General features: G+C 46.6%; 1 protein-coding gene across 1 annotated transcript in view; it reads right to left on the reverse strand.

Moving 5' to 3' along the window:
- LOC139411410 (lysyl oxidase homolog 1-like) overlaps nucleotides 1–4,508 on the reverse strand; it is a 29,592-nt gene extending 25,084 nt beyond the window's left edge. Inside the window, exon 1 of the mRNA XM_071157738.1 lies at nucleotides 2,974–4,508. Within this exon, the coding sequence (XP_071013839.1) occupies nucleotides 2,974–4,063 (1,090 nt within the window). The 5' untranslated portion in view covers nucleotides 4,064–4,508. The remainder of the gene's footprint in view (nucleotides 1–2,973) is intronic.
- Nucleotides 4,509–18,853: the final 14,345 nt, after the last annotated feature.

The following is an 18,853-nucleotide window of genomic DNA, read 5'->3' on the forward strand; positions in this document are numbered from 1 at the left end:
GTGAGCCTTCCCCAGTTTAGACACAGGTTCAAGTGAGGGTTCTGTCTTTCCCAGCACTGTGTACACATCCTATTTGTCATCTCTCTCTGAAGCAGACTTACAGGCCACGGGAAGCTTCCTGGGGCAGACCATGTAAACACTGTAAGGCCTGTGTGAAATGCAGAGTTTTTCCATCCAGCAGCGGTCTCTTCTCCCTCTTCTTTCGGCAAGGCCTTTGTTCTCTGGCCCCCTAATCTCCGGAAACTGGAAATTGGGTATTTTTTCAGAGGGATAAAGTGTGTCTGAACCAAAAGCTGATCAGCCCTCGAAAGCATTTGACAAGGCTACATACTGTATCATATTCTAAATGAGGCACTAGAGAAAATATGTTGGATTTTGCCATTTCTGTAATTATGTCTTTGCCTGAAAGTGTACAATACACAACATGCAAACACATCCCTTTTACTAAGTTAATGGCATGTCATTTATTTTTGAGAACAGCTCTTTCATTAGAGTGGGTGCATGTGAGAATATGTGAGAGCTTAAGAGTGGTGAGAGAATAGAGTGCAATACAAATATTGCACTATATAATAGTCTGTGACGGTTGCAGTCACAGCTCTCCGTGAACAAGACAAGTCCGAGCCTATTGCAACACACCAACACACAGGTTCTTTCCATCACCTCATTTATTCTTGTTTCCATTAAGGCCATTTGGCAATAAACAAGACAAGTTACTACTTTACTTATCTCTATTGATAACTCAATACAGTAACACAGTAAACTAGTTGAATCAAAGTTGTTTCACATTAGTTAACAACTCAACCAAATATAAATCAAAACTAGACATTGAACTGATGTCTGTGCCCAGTGGATTTATTTGGATAATCCATATGTAGATGCTCTACAGACTATCACTAACATTTCAAATAACTATCTACTAACCCTAACCCTAATCCGAAACTTAACCCTTACCCTAACCCTAATCCTAATCCTAAACTTAACCCTTACCCTAACCCTAAACTTAACCCTTACCCTAATCCTAAACTTAACCCTTACCCTAATCCTAAACTTAACCCTTACCCTAATGTTGCTTATCAACAGATTACTTATCAACAGATAGTATGACCATCCGTAGAGCATCTACAGATGGACTAGCCAGACTATCCAAATAAAATGTGACCCTCAATACTTCTGTATCTAATCTCTCTTTGATTTGAGTTCTTGTATTCATTTGAGTGGGAACAAAGCGAACCGGTCTCCACATTTGAAGGTATGTCAGTTAAATTGGAATCCCTTGCAGCCTTTGCTTCGATTGACTGTCAGCCCACTGGAAGAACTTCAATCACATGAATTAAATGGCGTGTGAGAAAGCTGAGGCATCTGCACACATGTTGGCTGTGTCTTGGACAGAGAAGAATGCTTCCACATTCCAGTGTCTTAATGCGTGAGACTGAGTTATGGAATTGAAGCACAAGGCACATTAAAGAGCCTGATGCACAGCCAGGCCAGGCAGAGGAATATGTGTAAGTCAGTCTTCCATGCTCGCAACCAGAGGAGACGATCCCATCAGATGTCCCACCCCCTCAGGCCATGGAGGCTCCTAAGCAGCTAGAACAGAGAAAACGCCCACACACGTGTTGGCAATTGCGTTACTTGCCACAGGGCTTCAGTTACTCTAAATAAATGTTTTCCATATTTCCAACTTTGGGTTCCAATAATAAAGTCAGTGTCCACCCCCTACCCTCACCCTGCTCCCTAACCCAGCCCTGTGATTGGCTCTCAGAACAGAGTCTATCAATTATCCATGGTTTTCGAGAAATGGTGTGTTTTTAATTACGAAACAAGTCCTGGGCCTTTTGGCTGGGCCGCTGCATATCTAAGAGCAGCTCATTGATGCTCCCTCCCTCTTCACCCCAGCTCATACTAAATATTTGTTTGATTTCCTGAGGCAATGGACCCCATGTGTTACTGGGACTTTCCACTCTCTCTCTCTCTCTCTCTCTCTCTCTCTCTCTCTCTCTCTCTCTCTCTCTCCCTCTCTCCCTCCCTCTCGCTCTCCCTCTCCCCCTCTCCCTCTCTCTCTCTCTCTCTCTCTCTCTCTCTCTCGGAGTGGTACAGGCAGCACCTCCCTCTCTCCCATCCAACTCACCCAGGCCCCAGTCACCCTCCTCCAGCCAGCCCCAACACTGAGGTCACCTCTATTCCCAGGTTCTGCACCCAGACCTCCCCAAGAGCCAAGCCATTTTCAGCAGACTATTACTCCCCAAGCTATGACACAGTGAGCCCTGTGTGTGCGCTCACCACATTGGCAGGCCTTTCTCAACACCTGGTTTCAATAACCCCTGTGAGTGAGTGGGAAAAGATGAACCGTCCTTCAGTACAGTTTGCTTTTGTTTGGCAAATTGGAATTGAAAGACTTGAGCCAGTAAATAACAATGCTATTCTAGTTATTTGAAGGGATTTCCATGTACTGTGTTTTGGGCCTGAGAGATGTGAAATGAAAGACCTCTAGAAAACAGTGTACTTCTCCAGCTGCAGAGGCACGTAGCTGGGGAGACAGGTGGTAAGGGTTCTGCTCCCCCTGGGCTCACACTGTCCACCGCTGTCAGGAAGCAGCAGAGGAGCGGAGGAGAGGAGCCACATTCCCTTCTTGTTTTCTCTCCTTCAACTGAGGAAGAACCTGGATGTGACCCCACACGTGCATCATCCACTTCACATGTGCACTGCCATTAGGCTCTGGTGGTTCCTTCGTGGTTTGCACGACTGTCTTGTACTGCTCACATCAAACAGTCTATAAAGTTGACTAAATAGAAGATGACGAATATCTCTAGTTTCTTTAGGACCACATACAGATAAACTTTCATACTCTCAAAACGAAATACTGTACATTCTGATGATTTAAAACATCTGGTTGGACAGTGGACAAAGAGCTGGCTTTGTTATAGGACATAAGACGTTGAACTGAATTATTTTGTGCATGTACATTGCGCATACCTCTCTGTTCCGGCCGGTAGACACTCCCGACGTTGACGCTGGGGTTCTCCACGGCCGTGTTGTGGTTTCTTCCTGGCACCACAGGTGGAAGGAAAGGAGGCTGTGGCTGCACCTGGGGCCTACCGAACGGGGGGAACTGCTCGTACTGGGGGCTTCGTACTGGAGGCTGAGCGCCACCCATTGTCCTATCCGGGGCAACTGGCACTGTGTCGGCAGGGGCAGCAGCAGGATCCTCTCCTCCATTGTAGAGGCTGTGTGTGTATCTGCGGTCCAGGCCATCTGAGAAGGGTGGCTGGGCAGCCTGTGCTGGCACAGCAGGCATGGCAGGTACGGCAGGGTTGGGCCCGTAGCCATAGGACTGGTAGTAACGGTAGCCATCCTCACCATAGTCCTGCGGGGAGCGTGGAACCACAGGTGCCAGGCCAGCGCCAGTTCCATACCCGACTCCAGTGTATCCTCCACCGACACCAACATATCCTCCACCACCAGCACCATAGCCTCCACCTGTGGCCCTCTGGAAGGGTGGCTCCGCGTAGCCCCGACCTGCTCCCTCCACCACACTGGGATCATAGGGCAGGGGGTAGGGCTGCTGAGGGAAGGGGTATTGCGGGTAAGGCTGGACAGGGACGTTGTAGGAAGATGAGAAGGATGATGAGGACGACGAAGAGGACCCAGTGGATGGCCTGAAGCGGGGGTTGGTGGAGCCTGTCCCCACTGAGCCCTGGCGCCAGTTGTTGGGCACCTGTCCGAAGCCAAATGGATGTCTGGCCTGTCCTCTCACGGTCTCCGAGCCTCCCCTGGAGGGGGCCTGCCTGCGTACGTTCCCTCCTTGTGGTCTGCGGGGAATTCGGGGGCGAGAGTCAGCCACCACCACTCTGTGACTTCTCTCCTGGTCCTGTGCTCCAGCAGGGACGTACTCAGCTCCACTGTTGAGGAGACTGAACCTCCGGCCGTTGTTCTCCCACTGGATCATTTGTCTCCAGGGGGTGGCAGCGACATCCTGCCCCACAGCCTGGTCCTGGGCCTGGGCCCATCCGAAGCCCAGTAGCACACACACCAAGCTCTTCACAACAAGAGGCATCATCATCATGACACTTAACACACCTCAACTCACCACCACACAGAGAAAACAACCAACAGCCGCTCAAAAACGACCAAACACCTGTAGCCTATGTCAACACAGCATGAATCCTCTTCTAGGGGTATGGAGCAGCATGTGGTGGGAGTGTGGAGAGGATAGCAGGAGGATATGCCAGTGGTTCTGTCCATTCGCTGCTCCTTACAGCTGGCTAGAGAGGCTGAGGATCAGTCTGTGTCCAGGAGCAGTCATATCCGGGAGGGGGGAGTGGGCTCCAGAGGCCCCGCTGGTGGTGCTAGTTTCTGTTAGTGCTGTGAGAGAATGCCCTGTCTTCCTGGCTGTCTAGCTGCGCTGTGACTGTCAGTTGACTGAGCATTGCTCTCACTCAGCCTTCTGGAGAGGAGTGCCTGCCTGTGTGCCTCGACCGAAGCCTTCTATTTGCTTCTCTGATTGCTTACAATGGGCTGTGAAAAAAAAGCACTCAACTTTTTTTTTTTTTAAGGAGAGGTCCCACATGGCCCTAGTGCTAGAGCGGTTTCCTGGACTGACTGCAGGAGCCAGGACTCGCTCTGTAAGGCTTCCAGAGTCAACATCACCATCTGCAAAGGCATTCAGATTTATATCGCGGCTCACTTTCCGTTGCCCAAATTCTTTTATCATCCTGAACAAGCAGAGATGCGTTGAACATGGCCTGGATTCACCCACACAGGTGTCTAGCAAACTCTTTTACCTCATAACTACGTACAGATAGGAAATAACTCGCACCAAAAATAACTTCCTCACTCAGATCAGTTCAGTTACAATGAGCAACAGGTTCCTTTAAACTGGAGAATTGATGAAGAGGAGAGCGTGTGAGGGACAGCTTTCAGAGAAACACAGAGGGATCAGATAGTCTTTGATTCAATACTTGAATGTGAACGGCCATTGAAAACAGTCACTATTATTGCCTTCTGTATACTTATTTCCTGATATGAGGGGATTTTCCATCTGGTTATAGAGAAAGTCTTGTTTTTTTAATCTCAACAATCCACCCACTATGTAGTTCTACTCATGTTTGGAAATGTGAAGTGTCCCCCACCCCAAGACCTATTATGCAATGAAGTTGAGGTCAATTAAGCAACCCACCCAGCATCTCCCCTGTGGCCAGTACAATGCACAATACACCCATACAGAGCTCCCAGATCAAACCGTGTGCACTAAAATGGTAGTAGTACCCCCTTTTAAATGATATTGTAAGGTAACATTTTAGATGAAGTTGCTCTTATACCTGTGTAGTATTGCTGTAATCACACTAGTACACAACTGTTCTCAAAGAAAGGTAAACATATTCCAAACATGGGGATAAACAGAAGATCTGGTTCCTGCTTGTCTTGACAGAGTGAAGAGAGAGAGACTGAGAGAGAGAGAGATAGAGAGAGAGAGAGAGAGAGAGAGAGAGAGAGAGAGAGAAAGAGAGGGAGAGAGAGACAATATTATATTTTTCCTGTTATCAAAGTCAGCGGTTTCCAAGGTGTTTGAGTTGGCATGGGCTTTTGTCGGGAGTGGGCAGAATGTGCCACAGACCAATGAAAGGACAACATTCCACCACCACAGACAGGATCAGAGGTTTAAATGAATCAGCTGAGATCTGCCAACTCCGCTCGGCTCCTTTTGAAACATGACTCAGTAAAACAAGCTGATTTTGTTTTTCTTCACATTTTTTTAAAGTCAGATCAATGTCCTGCAAAGAGCTAGCCTGGTTCCAGATTGGTTTGTGCTGTCTTTCCAACTCATATCTTTAAAAAAAAGTAACCTTTATTTAACAAGGAAAGTGAGTCAAAAACAAATTGTTATTTACAATGACGGCCTACAGTGGATTAACTGCCTTGTTCAGGGGCAGAACGAGAGATTTTTACCTTCTCAGATTTGGGATTCAATCCAGCAACCTTTCGGTTACTGGCCCAACGCTCTAAACACTAGGTTACCTGCCACCCTTCCTGTGGTCAACGCTAATGAGGAAACGTAGGAGGCGCTCCTCTAGGGAGTGGGCCACAAGGTTCCTGTAGAGGGCATCAATATGTGTGTGATACTGTGATGCTGTATACAGCAAAGCAGAGAACTAAATCATTCCCAGGTGCCACTTGGCTACAGCTCTACACAATCTTTGTTGTTCAAGGCTGTATGGAGCAACCAGCACAAACTCAAGAGGGATGAGAGGGGATATCATTTGAGTATTGAAATGCTTTACTGCATCTTACACACGTCAAGCAGATATTCTTGGTACGGCCTTAGTTTAGCTAGTTCTGTCATTGATGAATCAGGATCATCCAACAGGTCAAGACTGGAAAACGACCGTAGGAAGATAGCAAGCAGTCCAGAGGAGAAAACAGGGAGGCAATTTCAACATATCTCCCCATTCGGAGAGTCGGTTGGAGTCACTAGCACTTCTCACATGCTTTCCCTTCTTGCAAAGTGGATTACCTGCTGAACAGAACAGAACAGGGAGCACAGCCGTTCTGTTGTTATTCCCACTCCTGCCTGCAGCACAGCTGATCTCTAATAGCCTGGTATGAGCAGATCATTATTTTCTTGTGCAGCTATCACAGGCTGTTAAAATGTCAACTACCTTTCATTCACCAACGGAAAATTATTACAGGTTGGAGGCAATTACCCGCGATTTACCATGCTATTTAACAGCAGGGGTATTGCTATGCTGCTGTTGAGACAAGTGCTCATTTATGGCAAAGTTCAGTGGCAGAATAGGTCTTGTTTTATTCTCGCTGTTAAAACTGTAGTACCGATTCTCTGCTGCTTTCTTCTACTGTGTAGAATGCTACTGCCCTGGTCATTTCATTATCACTCGTCTCACTACTATAGTTAATAACCTCTACAGGATCGGTGCGTCCCCCGCGGGACGGTTGCGCTAACGTAGGCTAATGCGTTTAGCATGAGGTTGTAAGTAACAAGAACATTTCCCAGGACATAAACATGTCTGATATTGCCAGAAAGCTTCAATTCTTGTTAATCTAACTGCACTGTCCAATTTACAGTAGATCTTACAGTGAAATAATATACTGCTATTGTTGAGGAGAGTCCACAGTTGTGAACTTGAAAATGCATTAATGAACCAATTAGGCACATTTGGGCAGTCTTGATACAAAATGTTGAAAATAAATGGAATGGTTAATTGGATCCGTTTAAAACTTTGCTCATACACTGCTGCCATCTAGTGGCCACAATCTAATTTGCTCCTGGGCTGGAATAATACATTATGGCCTTTCTCTTGCATTTTACAATAATACATTATGGCCTTTCTCTTGCATTGTATCAAGTATAGCCAAGTTAAGGTTCAGTTCAATGTACTTAATGGTTGGTAATGTTAGCATGTTCCGAGTTAGTGGACCTCCTCTGTGAATATAATGATCAGACGGTGGTCTCAGTGGGCCGAATTAGTGCCTAGGATTCCCAGTATTCTATATAAAGCAATGTAGTTCAACTATGTAGTCATATAGCTGACATGCATCTACATGCATCCTACCGACATGCATCCTACTCTCCACTTACTCAATGAAGTTGATATACCATGGAAGTTCACTGTCCTGATCATTCAACAATCCAGTATTTTCCTTCCACCCGGGGGGAGTGCATTCCAAGACCACTGTTATCCATCCAATCTACAGAGCCACACAAGTTATTTGAGGATAGATCCATACATAAGGTAACCATCTCTCCGTCTCCCATGGCTCTCCCCATCACCACACAACACCCTTCATGGGACTGCCTTAGCTGGGATTTTATCCCCATTAAGCTGACATAAAATGATGGAAATTCATCATGGAAGAACAGTGCAAGATTCCTGTAGTGGCAGACAATTGATGACTCTGTGACATGTCCTAATTATGCTACCTCCATAGCTTTTGTTTTTAAAGACAAGTATATCCCCCGAGGACACTGGGTTGTTTTTATCCCTTTATTACCACAGTCATACAGAATTTCATATCATTACAGTTTTTAGGCTTAAATTAAGTTTAGAGTTTGTTTTTTTAAAGTTATAGAATAATCCCAGGAGATTCTCTTTCAGAACAAAACATGTTGGTTTCAAATAGCAAACTCTCAAGACTGATTGTAAGTGCCCTAAAATCCCATCTGTAACACATTCCGTTGAGATTTGGTTTGAGCTGTGGCAGCTTCTCACGTCTCGTAGAAACACTGTGCACTTTGTGAAGAACAGTGACAGAAGACATTGATCTGAAGGGACTGTGTGGCTGTGTGCTGGGGAAACCCTGAGGGAGCAGGTGCCCCACTGAGAGAGAACAACCCTGAGAGCTTCACACAACAGGACACAAGTATATGCTCTTGTTCTGCAATCTCACATCTAGAGTATAGTCACTTTCTCAGCTTATGATCGAGGTGACATGTCTATGTCCTCTTGCATGTTGTTGGTTCTATGGTTGTATGTAACTACCCTAGACTAAATGTACTACCATAGTCACATTATGTTTTAAATGGTACGTCTCCATTCAGCTAAAGTATTTGCTCAGCGTGTGCTCTTTCACCCAAGTCCCTGCAGCACGTCTGTGCTAGATAGATTCACATGCCTGGAATACTGTCAGTACTCTCCAGATGTCTGTTGGGAATCACATTCAGTAGTGCTCTCATTCCCTCCTTCCGTTCCTCCCTCTCTTTTTTTCCTGTCTCTCCTGGAATTTGAGCTCAGAACGTTAATCTTCTGAAGAATTGTCACTGTGGAATGAGAAGTAGAAGTCCATCGTTTTGGCTTAATTCCGGTAATGAGAAGCGATAGGTGGTACTTCCTATTTTACTGCTCCTTTGACGACTCCTGATGAGCATAATACTAATGTCTGTTTGATCTTAGCCGGCTCGCAAGAAAGTAGTCTCCTGTATTTAGTTACTTCCGCTCACCAGCCCGAGTTTCACTTCAGCATGTCCACCGCAGTAATATATACAGCTGAGGGAGGCTGGCTATTGTAAGATCGTTTGGTCATACAGTACTGGACGAGAGGCTGTAGCCTCTGAAATGAACCTGACTGTTTTCAATGACATTTTATTGGCATCCAGTGAGAAGCAGTGATGCACCTGCAGACAGTATTCCTGGCTCGACATGAAGCACAAGGACGACCAGGCAAACGCTCTCCATCAACAAATCATTACATTCGGTTTCATCAAGGCAGAACAAAAATCAGCCTGGTAATGTTACACAGATTAACAACATGATACAACAAAGGAAGATCGCTTCTCTGTCAAGACAAAGCACGTGTGGGTCTACTTGTACCTCTTTAAACGGTCTTTGTTCTTCTTGTAACATCTGATCTGAGGTTTTCCATACAAACCAGACTGAATCAAGTAATCAACTTAATCAAGCCCTTTCTGGCTGCTGGAACAAATCTCTTAGCTGAACTAATGAGAGAGCCTTATAGGCCCAGTTGATTCAATATGGACAATCTGACTGGACTGACTTGGGCTCCAGGTGTACAATAATCACTACATGGTTCAGTCCCCCTGCACCACTGGCCCCTGGTGCTTGTTGTTTTGTGTCTGTCTGTCACACACCACACGGCACACAAAGGGCACGACCCCTACCTGTAACCGGGATGGGAACCTCTCATTGGCATGTCAGGCCTCCAGATATTCTAACAAACGTCAGTGGGGGGGGGGGGGGGGGGGGGGGGGGGGCTACGAATGCACCACACGTCACCGGAATCAATGAAGGGTAGAGAAGCTCTAGGGAGAGGATGTCGGCTAGAAACAGGAAAGATGGGCATCGATGAGCGAGGGATATTTACTACCCCTGATAGAGTGTTAGGGTGATTCTGGAGACCACAATGCGTATGTACTAGCACTGATGTGCTGTATGTAGGAGTGACATGATTGATGTTGAACATAGGCAGAGGTTACTCGGGGGAATAGAGCTGTCAATGGTGGCAGGACTCATTTGGTACTGATGAGCATGTTACTATGATGCAAAGGCGTTGACGAGAGAAACTTGTGGGCACACGCAGGAACACAAGCATGCAAATGGACACACACATGCACACACACACACACGTACAGTGGGGCAAAAAAGTATTTAGTCAGCCACCAATTGTGCAAGTTCTCCCACTTAAAAATATGAGAGAGGCCTGTAATTTTCATCATAGTTACACTTCAACTATGACAGACAAAATTAGAAGAAAAAAAATCCAGAAAATCACATTGTAGGATTTTTAGTGAATTTATTTGCAAATGATGATGGAAAATAAGTATTTGGTCACCTATAAACAAGCAAGATTTCTGGCTCTCACAGACCTGTAACTTCTTCTTTAAGTGGCTCCTCTGTCCTCCACTCGTTACCTGTATTAATGGCACCTGTTTGAACTTGTTATCAGTATAAAAGACACCTGTCCACAACCTCAAACAGTCACACTCCAAACTCCACTATGGCCAAGACCAAAGAGCTGTCAAAGGACACCAGAAACAAAATTGTAGACCTGCACCAGGCTGGGAAGACTGAATCTGTAATAGGTAAGCAGCTTGGTTTGAAGAAATCTACTGTGGGAGCAATTATTAGGAAATGGAAGACATACAAGACCACTGATAATCTCCCTCGATCTGGGGCTCCACGCAAGATCTCACCCCGTGGGGTCAAAATGATCACAAGAACGGTGAGCAAAAATCCCAGAACCACACGGGGGGACCTAGTGAATGACCTGCAGAGAGCTGGGACCAAAGCAACAAAGTCTACCATCAGTAACACACTACGCTGTCAGGGACTCAAATCCTGCAGTGCCAGACGTGTCCCCCTGCTTAAGCCAGTACATGTCCAGGCCCGTCTGAAGTTTGCCAGAGAGCATTTGGATGATCCAGAAGAAGATTGGGAGAATGTCATATGGTCAGATGAAACCAAAATATAACTTTTTGGTAAAAACTCAACTCGTCGTGTTTGGAGGACAAAGAATGCTGAGTTGCATCCAAAGAACACCATACCTACTGTGAAGCATGGGGGTGGAAACATCATGCTTTGGGGCTGTTTTTCTGCAAAGGACGACTGATCCGTGTAAAGGAAAGAATGAATGGGGCCATGTATCGTGAGATTTTGAGTGAAAACCTCCTTCCATCAGCAAGGGCATTGAAGATGAAACGTGGCTGGGTCTTTCAGCATGACAATGATCCCAAACACACCGCCCGGGCAACGAAGGAGTGGCTTCGTAAGAAGCATTTCAAGGTCCTGGAGTGGCCTAGCCAGTCTCCAGATCTCAACTCCATAGAAAATCTTTGGAGGGAGTTGAAAGTCCGTGTTGCCCAGCAACAGCCCCAAAACATCACTGCTCTAGAGGAGATCTGCATGGAGGAATGGGCCAAAATACCAGCAACAGTGTTTGAAAACCTTGTGAAGACTTACAGAAAATGTTTGACCTCTGTCATTGCCAACAAAGGGTATATAACAAAGTATTGAGATAAACTTTTGTTATTGACCAAATACTTATTTTCCACCATAATTTGCAAATAAATTCATTAAAAATCCTACAATGTGATTTTCTGGATTTTTTTTGTCATTTTGTCTGTCATAGTTGAAGTGTACCTATGATGAAAATTACAGGCCTCTCTCATATTTTTAAGTGGGAGAACTTGCACAATTGGTGGCTGACTAAATACTATTTTGCCCCACTGTACATGTGCAAACACAAAACCACCATATGTCCATATTCCCACCCACACTCCCAATGCCACTATGTTATTGAAAGGATCCCTGACCTTCTGGTTTCCACCAATGTCCCATCGGTTGTGACCTCAATACGCTTCCCCATCTGCACCCCAAATGTTACAGTGGAACATTTCACTGGACAGACAAATGGAGGAATACACAGGTGGTCCTCTCCTCACCTCTCCTCTCTCCGCACTGTTTTCCTGTCCCTCTCACTGAGATATTGTGACCTGCAGCCCTCTGCCTCCAATGTAATTTTCTGCGCCTAGAGCTCATTTGAGATGGGGTTCCATCGGATTGTGGCCTTTCGCACATGTGGCACATACAGGCTCAAGGGAAGGACAGCGGCAGAACACCAAATCAAAATCAAAGATAATAATACAAACAGCCCCGCGGGTCTCTCTAATGACTAAGGTGAGCCCCAGACTCTGGCTCTGACTGCACCGCAATACTAATGAGCAGTCTCATGGACGGGGAAATGTCGAGGAGAGTGACTGGCATAGTAAGTGGTTCCTCAACTCACTGTGGGTTTCACTTGCACAACACCCGCACAGTTAGCTAACACGCCATGTTATGATGACTGGCCATGAAATCTAAATCCCAAAGAACAGAGGGAAAAACAAAGACAAAGGAGGGGGGAGAGAGTGAGAGAGAAACGAGAACTGGAGAATTCCATTGTCATGTGTTTCCCAAAGCAAATGGAGCCTGTAAATTTGATGAAGCGGCCCTTTCAATTAGCTCTCGACATCCACAGCTGTTCCCTTGGGAGTCGTCCTCACAGATGTTCAGTGTGCTGTTGTCTTCAAACCCCTGAAACTCTCTATTCTCCCCCTCTCTCTCTAGCCTACTCTCTTCTCCTCTCCTCTTCTTCTCGCTCTAGTCTCCTCTCCTTCTCCTCTCCCCTCCTCCCCTCCTCCTCCTCCTCCTCCTCTTCTTCTCCTTCCCTCTCCCTCTCCCTCTAGCTTCCTCTCCTTCTCCTTTTCCTCTTTCTCTCCCTCTAGCCTCCTCACCTCTTCCTCTCCATTTCCTCTTCCTCTCCAGTCCCTCTAGTCTCCTCTCCTCTTCTCTCCCTCTCCCTCGAGCCTCCTCTTCTCTCCCTCTTCCTCAAGCCTCCTCTCCTCTCCCTCTCTCTAGCCTCCTCTCCTCTTCCTCACCATCTCCCTCTAAATTCCTCTTCTCTCCCTCTATCTCTAGCCTCTACTCTCCCTCTCCTCTCCCTCTCCTTCTAGCCTCCTCTCTTCTCCCTCTCCCTCTCCCTCTTCCTCTTCCTCTCCCTCTAGCCTCCTCTCCTCTCCTCTCCTCTCCTCTCCTCTCCTCTCCTCTCCTCTCCTCTCCTCTCCTCTCCTCTCCTCTCCTCTCCCTCGAGCCTCCTCTCCTCTCCCTCTCCCTCTCCCTCAAGCCTCCTCTCCCTCTCTCTAGCCTCCTCTCCTCTCCTCTTCCTCTCTCTCTCCCTCTAAATTCCTCTTCTCTACCTCTCTCTAGCCTCTACTCTCCCTCTCCTCTCACTCTCCTTCTAGCCTCCTCTCTTCTCCCTCTCCCTCTTCCTCTCCTCTCCTCTCCTCTCCTCTCCTCTCCTCTCCTCTCCTCTCCTCTCCTCTCCTCTCCTCGCCTCGCCTCGCCTCTCCTCGCCTCGCCTCACCTCTCCTTTCCTCTCCTCTCCTCTCCCACTAGCCCCCTCTCCTCCCCATCTTCCTCGCCCTTTCCCTCTAGCCTCCTCTCCTATACACTCACCAGACAATATCACAACAAGGTCCTGGCTGACTGAATGATTATAAAGAGCTAGCAGACGCTTACTGGTCTGAATCTGAAATCTCAGACCGCTGCAGCTTGATATTGCTCAAGGACAAACAGACACTCTGCCTCATAAATGGCTCGCCAGACAGGGAGTGACAGACCCACAGATGAACAGGCAGTCAAACAGAGGCTTTCCTTACGTGAACACACACACACACACACACACACACACACACACACACACACACACACACACACACACACCAGCCCTTTGTGACAGACATAGTGATTTATCTGATACAGCCCTGGGTGCCACTTCATTATGTGGAGTCTCATTGATAAGAGAACAGCTATACAACTATCTTCTTTTTCTTTATCTCTTATGTGGGGTGGTGTTGCTACAGAGACATCTATGGACCCTGGCTAAATATCATTATTCATTTGGTTCCCAGGCTTTAGTCTGCACAAGTCTACACATACTACAGTTCAGCCCAGAAATTCCTGCTAAAGGCCACAAATATGGCTTGCTCTTTACCGAAGACTATGAACACACATACCCTCTTACGAAACAGTTCTACAAGCAGCAGAGTTGTCTGCCTTCCTTCCCTCTGGATAATTAAATCATTTTATTCATTTTGGACAGGTGTTGAATGTGGAGCTTCGTACTGAAATTCCCACTTTAAACTCAGCCTCCTTTAAGGTCAGGGGTCAGGAGCGTGAACACAGGAACCTAGACACCTCACCCCGTTCTCTCACCCCCTCAGCCTCTCACCTGACCCCATTCCCAAGTCACTGTTTGGAGAGAGAAGGCCATTGGCCTGAGTAACATACAAACACACAGCATATGTTCACTTTTTAATCTACAGCAATGGTTGTCTTCATGTATATAATTCAGTCAGACTGTGTTCCCAATCTGTGCTGCATCAGGCAGTAGACTATAATGAATAGAGATGCACAACATTCTTCACTCCCGTGACTAGACTCCATGCATATCTTATGTTACCTATAAAACACAATTAAGTCTCAGTTGACAAGCATGATAAGAAAACAGACTACTCCAATCAATACAAAACTGTCCTTGTTCTCCCCAGACTAAAGAGCAGAGCAGAGTATTTCTCATTGATATAGCTATGCTGTTCTGAGCGGCGGAGGCCAAAGTATTTCACTTCAGAGGTAGGGAGAGAGAGAGAGAGAGAGAGAGAGAGAGAGAGAGAGAGAGAGAGAGGGGAAATAAGAGGGAGAGAGAGAGAGAGAGAGAGAGAGAGAGAGAGAGAGAGAGAGAGGGGAAATAAGAGGGAGGGAGCCGTGCAAACCCATAAGCTGGGCCAAGCCAAAAAACGGCTAGAGCATTTGTTCTCGGCTGCCTGATTTAGAGCTCTGGCATTTGGGATTTAGATGGCCAGGTTAAAACATTGTCCAGGCATTTCCTGACGGCACACGGTGTGAGGATAAACCTTGGCTGGTTCCACTTCACCAGATATAGATACAGACCCTAGACAGAGGGGCATGTACTTTCTCCATGTCAGCCCCGGTCTGTGGAGAGGCATGGATGTAGGTCCAGACGGTCTGTGGAGAGGCATGGTCGTAGGTCCAGATGGTCTGTGGAGAGGCATGGATGTAGGTCCAGACGGTCTGTGGAGAGGCATGGATGTAGGTCCAGACGGTCTGTGGAGAGGCATGGATGTAGGTCCAGACGGTCTGTGGAGAGGCATGGATGTAGGTCCAGACGGTCTGTGGAGAGGCATGGATGTAGGTCCAGACGGTCTGTGGAGAGGCATGGATGTAGGTCCAGACGGTCTGTGGAGAGGCATGGTCGTAGGTCCAGACGGTGTCACACACACAGACCAACAGAGTCTCTACACCTCCCTTCTACATCCTAGATCTACAGTATACTGTTCCCACCACACAGCAGGACATTAACCCAGTATACACCTCTACTCCTATCCCTGAAGGCACACATACAACCGGCTAACATATACATGGGCACAGGCCAGCGGAAGAGTACATTGACATGTTGTTGTCGAAGACATCACTCCAGAAGTCCTGCAAATACACAGTTACAAAGACAATTCTGTGTATGAAAAGAGAATATACTGGAAACAGTGAACATCTACCCCAGGCAGTTCCAGTTGAGATTCAAGCGTTTCGACTGGTCTTCAGTCTACCATTGTTCACAACAACAGACCAATTTTAAGATAGAGAAGAGCAGGACGTTTTCCAGAGGCAGAACAGTAATGGCTGTAAACAAGCCTGACTCCACAGTACTATTCACTGACTCAATGACTGGTGGCTCTTTGGAAACGCTTTCATTTTTCTGCCCAATCTCATCCCCACTTTCTGCTGAGCGTTTCAGAGACAGGCTATTGGGCAAGGCTCAGAACAAATGCATTGGACCAAATGCATCATCAATACAAAGGGTCCTCTAATGACCTAGTTTGTAATGAGCACAAATTGTATTTTGTTTCTGTTCATTATCAGAACAATGGACTCACACTAATGGCATTAACCATTAGTGTGAGTCAAATAGGTTGAAAGACGAAATCTACAAATTACTGCCACCTAGTGGCTGCCATGGTGGGTAAAAGTGCAATGATTGACACTAGTTGGAAGATATATTTGCAGATGCTTGGGTGCTCTCAGACATTCACTGTTATACACTGAGTGTACAAAACATTAGGAACACCTTCCTAATATGGAGTTGCAACCCCTTTTGCCCTCAGAAGAGCCTCAATTTGTCAGGGCATGGCCTACAAGGTGTCGAAAGCGTTCCACAGGGATACTGACCCACGTTGACTCCAATGCTTGGTTGGTGGACCACTCTTGACGCACACTGTAAACTGCTAAGCGTGAAAAACCCAGCAGCACTGCAGTTCTTGACACACTCAAACCGGTGCGCCTGGCACCTCCTAGCATACCCTGACCGTGTAGCTCTGTAGCTGCGCTGCTCCCTGCATATTAATGTCCTCTGCAATGAACCAGCCAGACCTCCGGTAAGGTGATACTCCTGTCCTCCGTCTTCGTCTCTCATAGGACACCTTCACAGCGTACACACACACACATACACACATGACCTACACCCTACACTAGAGCGCCCTTCTGCAGGCGCGATGCAGTGCATGACTACATAACACTACTGCATGTGGTTGGAGGACACGACAGTGGATGGATAATAGCACCATGACTCACTATAGGGTCACATCATGTAATAGCCGAGGCTGTTACTTAGCGTATGGCTGAATGTATGAGTGTGAGTGAACCTAAGTGGTCCAAATTATACTACCATATTAATTGGACGTTGATGAACAAGTGATTGACATTCCCCAGAGGTCGCTGTATCCCGTTATAACAACCCTGGGTTCCACCCACAAGCGTACAGTAATAACTAAGGGACATGTAGGCCTAAGGGGAATTAGGATGACAACTTTAAGGATGAGAAGGCCCAAAACTTTATGGTGACATTCTACAGGAACGGCAGCAGGTGTGGATTTGGAGAGGGCAAAGACTAGCAGAGGACTTGTGATTCTGCTTGCATCTTCAATGTGCCCTTCGAGACAACAATATTCTGGGACAAAAATAAAGAAATAAAGGGAAGGACATATTATTCTTTTCATGGTCTTTATCAAGCTGATATAGTATTCACTCTCAGCCCTTTCAACCCCTGGATTCTCCTCCACCAGAGAGATAAGAGGAGTGCCCTTTCTTCACCTGAGGAATGAGAATGCAGCGTTCGTCCCCGTCCCGCCGCTCCCCAAAAAAACAAAACAACGCAGGACTCTGGCTTCTCGTCCCGCCCGCCACGGCAGAAATGTCATCCCAACCCGGTCCTGTGATGTGTTTACTTAGTACAGTAAGGAGCATGGCTGTCATTCTCTGCTGTTATTCACGTCGGTACACCGCCAGACACGCAGGTCTAGCCGCTCCTACTTCTCCATCTCTCTGTCTCTGACACACACATACACACACACACACATTTCTGTAGGATGATATTGTCCTGTAAAAAGTTACAGGACACTAAAGTAGCATTACATATAGAGTTACATGGTGTTCCTTTGTTGTGAATTGAAACACCTCTTCCAAGAAACAAAATAAGCCTCCAAGGATAATCAATAGGCAGCACTCGGTAACCACCAACCAGGAACAATTCTAAAAGAGAACCTACTTTTAGGTGTGCCCAGTCGAGGGGACAAAATGCCAGACGGTTATTATAGCTCTGAAATGCAATCTCCAACAAGCCAATAATGTACAGTACTCAAAGCACTATACAGAATATCAAGTCGTTCTTGGAAAAGGGCCCCAGTTAAATCTATGTATGTGGGCAGAGCATAGGTTCATCATGTATGCATTGACTACTTGACTATTGCAACACCCACCCAGGCTCTCAGAGGGCTCTTCCCGCTTCCTCTACACTCAACAACAGAACACTTAACCTTCTACTAAGCACCTCTTAGCCCCAACATGACACCATGTACTTTATTTTGGCCTCATAAGAACCGTAGAGGTTGCAAAAGTGGTGAGGAGCAAAACAGGAAGCTCCTCTCTCTCCTCTCTCTCTTAGTCGTAACAGGAAATAACGCAGCTGCAGCCAAAGACAGCTACGAAACGATTTGATAAAAGAAACACCTGGCAATTACACTGCAGCTGCCCACATGAGAATACGAGTGCATAACCTTGTGCAGTGACATGGTCGTCATTAAGCCCCCAGAGAGGGAAAACAGGCACAGCAGCTCTGTGATCACAGTGTCTGTCTGGCTCTCTGAAGCAGAGCAGGGTAGGGCTCACTGCTGCCTGTCTGACTCTCTTCCCTCTCTGCTCCCTCTCTCCCCAAAACTACATGATGATGGCCAAAGACACCATGACATGAAAAAGCAGAAAGTGTCATCAAAATAACACAATTTAACTAGGCGACTCAGATCCTCTGGCCCTCTGATCTCCTGTGGTCATTAGTGGGGAAGGCTCTTAAAGAGGCTTATGGAGGGAGACGTCTAATGCCAGAAGTTAAGTCTTTGCAAAGTATTACAGACTAGGACCCACTGTCCCAGGCTTTATAATCACTTTACAATGCATGCTTTTGCTGATGATCATAGATGAGAGTTAATGCACAACTATTTTGATGTTAGGAACCATTCATTGAGTGGTGAGGGTGAGTTCTGTGCTGGATTGGACAGTTCTATACCAGTTTTAGTGAAAGAAAAAGCTACGTTTGCTTGGGTGTTCAACCTGAAAAATGACTAATCTCTTCTTGCCAGCCTCAGGGATACAGGCACGGATACTTTATATGAGTCTCCCTAACAGCAGCACAGTCTGTCCTCTCCTCTGCTCTGCCTGCCTGCTGCACCAGCATCAAAAACAATGACAAAGTTCATTTCAAAAGCATGACTCAACTCTAA

This window comes from Oncorhynchus clarkii, chromosome 6 (genome assembly GCF_045791955.1).
Source record: "Oncorhynchus clarkii lewisi isolate Uvic-CL-2024 chromosome 6, UVic_Ocla_1.0, whole genome shotgun sequence".
Classification (NCBI taxonomy): Eukaryota; Metazoa; Chordata; class Actinopteri; order Salmoniformes; family Salmonidae; genus Oncorhynchus; species Oncorhynchus clarkii.